This window comes from Dermacentor albipictus, unplaced genomic scaffold (genome assembly GCF_038994185.2).
Source record: "Dermacentor albipictus isolate Rhodes 1998 colony unplaced genomic scaffold, USDA_Dalb.pri_finalv2 scaffold_35, whole genome shotgun sequence".
In the NCBI taxonomy this organism is placed as follows: domain Eukaryota; kingdom Metazoa; phylum Arthropoda; class Arachnida; order Ixodida; family Ixodidae; genus Dermacentor; species Dermacentor albipictus.
In genome coordinates this window covers 42,496-52,865 of record NW_027225589.1, presented here as the reverse complement: position 1 = coordinate 52,865, position 10,370 = coordinate 42,496, and the positions used below count along the sequence as shown (strand labels likewise).

Sequence of the window (10,370 nt, the reverse complement as noted above, 5' to 3'; positions counted from 1 at the left end):
TTAGTTTAAGTCCTCTTTAGAAGAAGTATCCAGCGTTTTGAGAAGCTCAGCTATTGAATACACTTTCGCCAATCTGGCAAGCAGCTGAAACTGTAACCAGTCGTATAAGGATGGTGTGAGGGGCATTTATGTTGTTAGCACTGCAGAGATTTATTACCAAGTTCCCTCACGGTAATGGAGAGGGAACTTGTGCAGAGTGGCTAGGCGTCATTCTAGACGCCAAGGATATGTACGAGCCCAAGCTAGAGAAACACAGATGTTCATATCATCAGCGAGTCAGCTGTGTGCGGTCGTACTTACATATGGCTTTGTCATATGGTGTATGCTAGAATGAAGAGGACATTTGCACTCCGGGTATTCAAATCTGTTGGCCTAAGGCCGGTCATGAGTGCAGTGGAAAGTGGCAATGTTTCTGCGAAGCGTTAGTTGCTTCGAGGAAAGTAGCCTAGAATGCAGGCACATCCCCAAGATGGTCCAGTCTGACACAAGGTCTCAAAGCGCGAGCTCACATGGAGAAAGTACACGAGATATTTGCAAGTGACGCATGGCCCAAGTGTCTCGGAGGGCGAGTTAAGCACGAGGGGAACATAGGTGGTTACGTGTGCCAATACTTTCGGATCTAGGAGCGCACATTCTAGATTTCAGAACAATGCTGATACATTCGACTTTGCTGTTTCTAGCACTTGGCCCGGCAAATCATAAAACTGGCGGTCACTCTGGCTAATAAATTTGTGAATAATCGTTACGTGTACTTAATATGACCGGAAGTTACCAATCTCGTGGACGGGCTCTTTACTACGACTTACTCACTTAATGTGCATCTGCAGCGGGCATCATAATGAAAGAAAGAAATTTCCTCTACGTATTTATCTAAGCGTAGCAGGAATTTCTTTATCAGAAACAAGATCTACACAGGGAACAGAAAATTTACATATCTTTCCTCGCTTACACAGCCTTATTTAAATATTGATGAGAAAATGCAGATTCGCAAACATCAGTCTTCTGACACTGAAGAGATCGTTACCTTCGAATGTTTAAGGCAGGTCACAGTCATTCCAAAGCTCCATTACGTCGCTCCCTAGAGTATTCCTCGTTATCCAGGCTTTGGTTTCTTTTATCTGCTCCGGCGTGAAGTAGTTTTTCCAGTCACCTACGATTCCTTTACGCACAAAGCCAGCTCCTTCGTGCATCTCGCCAGTCTTGGTTGGTATGTCCTTCACCATTTCAAACGAGTCAGGCTTGTCCTTCGCTGTCTCCACCATTTTCTTCACTCGGTCAGTTGGCTTGACACTAAAGCAGACCTTCATGCTTTCGAGACTGCAGGCCTTCAGCAACTTCTGCAGAAGTGTCTCGTCTTCCCGCAGTGCAGCTCCATGCTCATTACCGAGGAAGTCGGCGATCTTGAGTACTTGCTCTCTCGTGTCCGCCTTTAGATTCTCGTAGGTAAGGAAAAGGACATTGGCATCGTTTCTCCGCTCGTACCATGCCAGCAGGTGGTCGAAATAGTCGCCGTAAATTACCTGTGCACGAAAAGAAAGTGGGTCGTTGGTACCTAGAACGCATGAAGAACAACTTATGTCTACACAAATTTAGTGTCAAAACAGAGGGAACTTTGCTTAATTATAAGATTAGACTCGGATAATTTGCTGTTATCTACTTCGCGTACTTTTTGTTAGCCGAAAGTTCGTTACGTGTTGATGTTCTTGGTGCGTAATAACTGTTACCTCACTTACAAACAACACAAACACATTGCCCGCGGCGGGAGTTGAACTTTGAGCAGTAAACGATCACCACCCCGACTGGCAGCGGGCCAGCGCTTTCGCAAGGGAAAGGGCAGTGTGGGAACGGTGGCATCGTGAGCGGCATCGGACCTAGCTGTGGAGGAAGACGACGACGAACGCACGAGGAGTGCCATGAGCACGTCACTTTGACCACGTGTCTCCTAGAGCCATCGCCGGCACCGCCACTGGACTTTCCGCTTCATGAGCCCTCTAATGTTTTCGCATTAAAACTGAACATTATCTAGAGCTCTACTTTAGTCTTTTACGTAGTTAGTGCAGGTAAACACTACCTATCCCTTGTGATTGACCCATTTTATAGTATGAAATTGCAATAAAAGGATATGCCAGGGCACGTAATCTACGTAATACGGCCCTGCGAACGGCAGTAGTCAAATGCACCGGAGAGTCTGGCAGAGAACCTTGATCGCGTTGTATCGTTCATGTAACCTAACCGTACAATAACATTTTTCGCACTATATGGCTGCAAGTTTCCTTCTTGATTATTTCGGTCATATTGTTTGCCACCTGAGATAATGTCTTTACCATCAGGAATCCGCACTACTTGCTGGGACAAAATTACTATGCAGCCCGTTCTACGTCGTGATATCTTGAAGAACGCTTTCTTGTTGTGATTTCTGAGGTGCCTCTCTCGACGCTCAATCAAATTGCATCATTCAACCAGAACCGCATTAGGACTGTCTTTTTTTAATTCAACATCACTCCAGGCGCATTCCCGCCATCGCCGTTACGTAGCGTTTAAACTCTAAGTGCCCTAACATCTCGGTGGCGCGCCATCTGCTGTGCGTGCGAGTAAAAGCATGCGAGGGTGACCCGATGATCGTGGCTTCATCTGGCACGTGCAAAGGAGGCAGGCGGGGATGGAGCGTGATGTTTTGCATAATATGCTAAGTGCCGGGGAGGGGGGTGGGATTCTTGTGGCGGCTGCTTATTGCGTGATAGAGCTCGGTTGCGTGGGCCCTATATTGAAAGCGATCTGTGGTGGCTACTGAATCTAGCCGCAACGAGAGCTGACAGCTACGTGTAGGCTGTGTTCTCGCCGCTTAGGGCCCGTAGAAACGAGAGTCTGCATGAAAGTGAATTCAGTCGCTGCTGCTGCCGTACTTCCTCACGTCAGCGTTTTGACAGCGAATATCGCCGGTCATCGAGTGGGATGGTGCCATGTTTACCTGTGCGGACGTGACACCATGCTCGTTATTTTAGTTTGTGAGGGAATGTTTACAAATAGTTATGGCCGACTGTCTATAGTAATGTGCTATCGAATTCAGTGCTACGTCTTTAGAACGAGACTGTGGCTTCTTTGGCTGTCATTATCACAACTCACATGAGTAAAGGATGAAAATAGGAAAACGAAGGAAAAAAGGAGAAAGGAGGGCCTGCCACGCCCAGCCCTTTCCTAGCATGACACTTTAGCCAAATAGCACACGTCGACCGCAATGGTCTCCACCCCAGATTGACAGTTTAACGACTTCTTTTTACCTGCCCTATTAGTATGGGCCCCCCTCCGACTCTGCATTCCAAGTACAAGAACAAGCACTTGTGTAGGACTTGTACAACTTATGGTTTGAAGAAAAATATTGCTTTTCCCATATTTCCCTTCAGACATTCTGTCAAAAGTTTCCTGTCATTCAATTCAAAGAAAACGTATTTATTACAAAATGTCTCACAACGTTAGTCCCATTGGATGCTATATATTGCTGGTCTTCCGTCATTTCGACATAACACAATGAAGGTCTATGTGATAGCCTTTGTGTTAGGAGTAGTGGCAATGGAAGGTTAAATTTTATGCATCGTAGGAGAACATGCCTGCCATTGACATCATCAACTGTGTAGTAACTTAAAGATGGGAGTTTCGCTCGCGGCTGAACAGGTCGGTGAAGTGCAGAAAGTTTGACATGGACCCTAAGTAAAAGAGTTCGCACGGATCTGCATGAAAAAAATAGTGGTGTGAAACAGATGTGAAACAGTTTTAAATGGACAAGAATTTCAAGCTCCACTGTAGTCATTGTATTGCATTGAACTCTATTGCACTGCACTGTATTGTTAAGATAAGCGCTATTCTCGCACATAAAAGTACACGGAAGCATGTAGAGACCGATTTGATTAATGAAATTTACGTTAGGGTTCCCTATTGAATATGCAGCTGCATTTAGCTTAGATAGGCAAATACGATTCGTATTGGACAAATAATTCTGTAGCCTGAATGTTTTCACTACCATGCTAGGAAGATTACACTTACTTTGCCGGATAAAAAAAGGTGTAGGAACTTCTCGAACGAAACGTCGTTGACCGTCTTTGGAGTCAGTCCCTTGAGGAAGTGGTAATAGGACACCGCACAGTCATAAGGGTTTCTGGCGACGTATATGTACTTTGCGTTGTCCACTGGCGGGAAAACTCTTAACGGCAGGTGGGTCATAATCGGACCTGTTCTGGATGGATTGTCGGCCGCTGCGGCTCCAATCATGTCAATAAACGGACACACGAGCCCAAACTCCCCAATGCTGGAAAGTTCTTTGCCACGTGTCACAATGTTGTAAACAATGAACATCGTCCACGTGGTTCCACATTTAGGATATGTTACGACGACAAAATCTCCGTCTCGAGGTTTGAAATTGATAACTGAGCGGATGGCTTCGTCCCGGAAGAAGTTGTGCATCCACACTCCTTCGACAAACCGATATGACTCTTGGTCCATTTCGATCGTATCGTCGTGCCTGCAAAACGTTAGGTAGATAACATCAGCCATTCCAACTTTATTTGGTAAGCAATGAGAAACTCTAATCAGCGCCACATGAACGAAAATCTCAATGTGGTATTAAACGTGCTCTTATTTACGTGCACATTTATGAGGGATAGGGCTTCGAGAACCAACCTGAAAACCATGTGAAATCGGGCGCTGGCATAAGAAATGATGAACCTAAAGACAGCCTAATATAATATAAAATATTTTTTTTTATTTCACAAAGCTTTAAATGTTGCAGCAACTTAAGTCACCTCACCTTTATTGTCCCTATGCAAGTGTTCGCATTCGAAGACTCTAGATACAAAGCAATTTTTGCAGTTACGGCGATATTTTGCAGGGCTTTATTGTCTACATATTAGTTATTGAACTTCAGTGGCAGAACCATATGAGCACTTTGGAGGTCATCGACGAGTTTATCTCTCTTACCGAATAAATTTAAATAAACGAAAAGTGGTACGCGCTACACGAGCGAATACACCGCCACATCCGAAGGCTTTCTTAAAGCGTAACGGACGAATACCACCTAGACAGCACAAGGCCTGTTTACTCCGATCTATGACATCATGCTACTGGCCCGACTGCCATAGAGCCATAATATCTAATTGGTGTGCTCCCGAGAAAGCGGCAGTGATTTTCACGTCACCGCTTTCGTCATGCCAGCCTTGCTAATGGAAATTTCGGGCCATAGCATGACGTCATATGTCGGAGAGAACAGGCCTTGTGCTGTGTTGGTGGCGTTGTACCGACACGGACAAAGAGAGGCTATAACATAGATCTCATCACCATTTTTTTTTACGTTGCCATCGAAATCAATAGCATACCTGCACGAGGCGGTGTGTTGCGGCCGGCCTATTTTCGATTTTTATTTACTTTTCTTTTCTCGACAGGAAGCCAAAGCCTGGCCGACGGAAACCAAGCGCACTAACGAAGCGTGCCACGATGGTGGGATGGCACAGATGTGAGCACCCCACCGACATCAAGACACTGTTAAGCCACCGAAAGGCAGCAGCTAACGAAGTAAAACCGTTCTTTGGGATAACAGGCGCTTTCTTGAGCCCATAACAAGGCAATGCAATAGAACAAGGATGATGAAAGGAATGTACAGTGGACAGGCGCAAGTTTCCAACAATATTTTGGAACCTGAAAGCGGTCCTATATGAATACACAGCAGATCAATGTATCCCACAACTTTTAAAAAGTTCAAGCGCTTGCATTTTCTGCATGGACAAAGAATGGACTAGAAAGAAGATACATTTGCCGCGCTTCGAATGCAAGACTATTCACTACATGTGGTCTTCCCATAGCGCTGTCACAAAACAAATCAATTACTAGGTGGGTACTTCTTTTGCGTACGAAACTGTATTTACTTGACTCCCTCCTTCGTATGCACCGTCAAAATTCCGTCTCCGCGACAGCTTGCGCATGGATACGTATGCGGGGATAGCTACGTGCTTCGCATTGCATGTAGGCCCAGGCGTGCTTTGTGATTTTTTCTTTGTGTTGGGATGCTTGTCTTGAGCTTGTTCTTTATTGAAACAGATGTTTCTCTGTATGGTGCAGGTGGGATTTCAATGACTGTATGCACAGTTCACTTCGCTTTGCTAAGCGCTTGTAGCCTCGGCTTTGGGGAGTACAAACAGTTGGTGATAAGCATTTTCTCGCCAAATTACGCCCCGAAGAAATCCCGGCATGACAGCCATACACAGCTTCGCTGTAAATCCAATATAACTTCTTCCGCAACATGCCCCTCCACATCTGGTGCGGCCGCTTGATCGATAGCGATTGAAATCAAGTTGCCGCAAGGACACTATATTGACAGGGGGGTTCCTAAGAAGTTTCTTCCTGGATGCTTTGATTACAACAAGATACGTTGTGTCGTGAGATCATTCAGCATTGTGATTGGCAGCAAAATTGACACTACTTGCGGCAGCTGAGGTGGCCGCGAGGTTTCTTGTGGGATGGCGCGGACATAGCATGTGGATATGCAGCTATGTATACACTTAAATTGTCACTGACTTTCACAGTAGAAGGTTACTGCCACGAGTTTTGGTGAGAATTCTACGTATAGGGGATGGCCACGAAGTTTGAACTGAGCTGTATTGGTGAGAGCAAGACAGAATGTGTCGTGGCATGGTTTGCTCGCTTGTCTCTGTTCCATGCGTCATTATGGTGATAGGTACAAAAATTCCCTGAGGCCTTTTTAGAGCGAAGCTTCCTCTGTCTTTTACCCTGGGTTTCGCGCTAGTCCCCCCCCCCCTCTTCCCATTTTCTCACCGAATCAACAGACGTACATGCAGGAACATATTACACTTGATGCCACTGGGCTTACATGTACCTTGGCAAATCGCCCAAAATAAGTGCGATGCTGTGATGGATGGTTTATGAAGACAAAAATATGTTAAAGTGATGTATACTTTACTTTCTCTCGGGGTTTGGTTTGGTCGACTTTTCTCGCGTAGTATGTCAACTGATCAATTAGAGTCGGTACCTCGATGCGTGCATTGAAAGTGAGCGTTTTGTAGTTAGCGCGTGTTAAGTGGCTGCGAAGAACGTAGTGGCCATTAAAAGGCGTGTCGATGAGCAATCGAAACATTACGCCACTAAACGCAAGAGCACATTGTGGCGTAAACGCGGCATGCTAGCCAGTTTCGAACGGAACAACACGATGCATGCCTTTTAAACAGGCCAATAATTTACTCCACTGACCACATGAACAATATACTTCTACACAAAAAGTGTAAAGATTACGCAGACATCTGATGTTATCCTTTCATGAGCATTTGCATCGACGTATGCGTAAACATCGAGAAACTCGTGCACAAACATTGTCCAAACTTTCGTTTGAGAAATGTGGGAATATTGCCGTTGGATTAGCATAACTTTTTTGTTGTTGCCTGTACTGTACTAATCTCATTATTGACCAAAAGTGTGCCCGGAGAAGCTCCAATTTCCTGACGCATAGCAAACTATGTCACTCAGGATTTAAGTGCGCTGGTTTGCTTGTGCGCTTTTATTCAATGAGTGACCAACTTAAGGTGCAGTTAAATTAGAGAATTTGTTAAAGAGTGTTTGTCATGAACAGACTACCGTCTTCATATAGTGTTGGATAGAAAACCTGGCCACGCTTCATCTCGCGAGCACCTCCTGTAAAGGCCATGATCAAACTCACTACTTCTATCTTTACTGACTCCTGACCATCCTGTGCACGATCCGCATCATTAGTAATTAGTAATGCCACTACTTCCGTAGTCCCAACCCCATCCACATGCCATGACAGATGACCGAAATGAGAAATGCATGGAAAAACATTTAGTAGGTGATCTGTGATTTGCAGTTACTTGTTACCACAGAAACTGCTTGTAACAGTTAGTTTTTCTATTTTCGGAAAAAAGTGAAAGGCTGTAAGCAGTAGAACACCTGTGATCAAAGTACAACCTTACTTTCTGGCGACTCCATAATTCCTGGGAAAGGTGACCACAACGATTATGCGATTGAGAAGGCAATTTCTATATACTGTGAATTATTATTATTATATTTTTTATTAGCAGACCTCGCTTTACAAAGGTTTTTTTTGCTGAAAAGCTTTCGACGGTTCGCAAAAGCTTTTGCTAATATAATGCTCGAGGTGATGATAGCGAGGCCGCGCGGACACCCTATTTTATTTGACAAACCACTGCGGCGTAGGAAGTATTTTTCAGTAGGAGTTTTGGCAATCTTTGAAGTAATTTGTTAAGCGGCTAGAATAAAGAAACAAACATTTTGCACCACAATCTTTCGAAAAAACGGCAATGGCAACCCCTTTACCGCTGTGCCCAAAATGTATATGGCATAAAACTTTCTAACAAACATTCTACGTATTTCTGCTCTATATTCTTCCACCAACAATCAAAGATGCTTCTCCCCGAGATTTATCTTCAAATAACAAATTGCAATTTAGCATCGTTGAACATAATGGCGCTCCACTACAAAAACGATGCGGAAGTTGCTAATAACGGAACTTACCTGAATGTTACACGCGTCCTAGTACCAGTTTTTTCAGTGTTCTTCTTCGTACTTTCTAAATGAGTGTGAAGGCGGGTGCCAGTGGAAGAAACGACAAAGCTTATGATGTCCGTTCCGGGATCAACAAGGAAGCGTATTCTCTGGTGCGTAATCTGTTCTGAGATACCCTTTTGAACGCCCTTTACCGTGCACCTCTCGTTGTTACTATCTAAGGGTGAACCGAGTTTTGTGTCCGATAGCATAGCCGCAACCAGCAGCCGAAGCTGCGAACTGAAGTGCTCGCACGATGTGGGACACGGTAGAAAAAATATTCTTACGCGTCGTAGCATCACGGTATAGCATTTGTTAACATGCTGTTCCCATTTGCAGCGGACCTTATAGGAAGATGGCAAAATATATAATAAATTGTTAATCTGGTAGTTTCAAATAATATTTCAGTTCGTGGATGTGATTTCTTGATTTATGTTGCGACTATTGCTAGTCTGGGAAAAGTCACGACTATATACACGTCAAAAATTACGGCGCAAGAAGCCAGATCTTAATGAGAAGGAAATATAAAAGGTGATGCGCATGTCAGGTTTTCAGCCGCACGTCATGTCACTAAGTCATCATTTTTCTTAAGCACATTTTACAGCTCGATCTAAGATTAGTTTTGATAACCTGCGTTAGAAGTTGCGCTTGTTTTAGTACTTTCATGAAGGCGTTCGCTGTAGTAAAACTGAAGCTTAGACATAAAAGAAAGCGGGACACACATCCAAGTTTGTTCTTGCGTATTTCCGCGGGAAGTTAAGGTTGTGCATATTCACCATCACTTCGTTTTGATAACTTAATCCACATGTATGTGACTTAAACCTTCGTCTTGATGATCCTGCGCCAAATAGAAAGCGTAGGCGAAAATGAAGTGACATGCTTTGAATCAATGTAATAGTTGGGTTGCCTATCGCTGTTGAGCATTTCAGTAAAATTTATATTTTAGCTTTCTCAAAATTTTCTATCGCTTCTATCACGATGGGAAAATAATTTCTATGGGAATGCAGCCGAGCGCAGTGCAACAGAATGTTATTTCATTTCATTTTATTAGTTTTATCATCCAGCTCTGACCGATTAGAGATTTGGATACTAACGCAGCGGGGAACCGTTGGTCCAAGAAAAATTCAATTGAATACCATTAAAATGTATTTCTGGAAGCTTTTCTTCGATTACTTTGTTTTTAATTGCCCAGCCACGGTATTTACTGCAGTACGTCACGGAAGATAAATGTTATTTGTCTTCCGGGAGCGTAAGTTTAGAAACACCTGCACTTAGGTTGTCCCCGTATTAACAGTATGCGAGGCATATGAATACATTATCAAAATACGGCTTCTTAACATGACTGTGTTTTGAGCTATTGAAATACGCGTTTGGGCGAGGGTGCTACATGGATATAGTGTTCCAGTAGTGATGCGGGGGTGCACATTGTTATTGCGATAGCAAATATAAGCACACTCCAGACGCATTTTTTGTTGGCGTCGCCGTTGCCGTAATGTTCTGTATAAAGCCACAACGCTATTACACCGTCTCGGCGCGCCATATGCTGTGCGCGCGAGTGAAACTTGCGAGGGTCACCCGATCTCAACCTCCAGCGTGCAAGGGAGGAAGTGCGCCGTCTCCCGTTCTGCACCAGGCACCGGGTGTGGGGGGAGGCACGGGAAGGGGCATTCTACTCCGATGGCTACTGCGTACGGCGAGACGTCGCGGATGCTGTATCTTGAAAGCGAACTGCAATGTGGACAAAGTGCCCGGTCACATGGACCCCATCTTCAAAGCAACATGCAATGTGAACGAAG

At 44.4% G+C, this 10,370-nt stretch overlaps 1 protein-coding gene across 1 annotated transcript; it reads right to left on the bottom strand.

Annotated features, from left to right (window-relative positions):
• Nucleotides 1–928: 928 nt before the first annotated feature.
• On the bottom strand, nt 929–8,654 carry LOC135897250 (sulfotransferase ssu-1-like). Its single transcript, XM_065425832.2, has 3 exons — nt 8,545–8,654; nt 4,039–4,513; nt 929–1,520 (listed from the first exon to the last, which is right to left on the bottom strand). The coding sequence occupies exons 2-3, from the start codon at nt 4,492–4,494 to the stop codon at nt 1,035–1,037; spliced, it is 942 nt and encodes a 313-aa protein (XP_065281904.1). The 5' UTR covers nt 4,495–4,513; nt 8,545–8,654; the 3' UTR covers nt 929–1,034.
• Between the last annotated feature and the right edge of the window lie 1,716 nt (nt 8,655–10,370).

Coding starts and splice junctions, on each gene's coding strand:
- LOC135897250 (XM_065425832.2), bottom strand. CDS start 4,494: ATGGACCAAGAGTCATATCGGTTTGTCGAAGGAGTGTGGATGCACAAC. Junction 1,521..4,038: donor ACCTTTTTTTATCCGGCAAA/GTAAGTGTAATC, acceptor TTTCGTGCACAG/GTAATTTACGGCGACTATTT.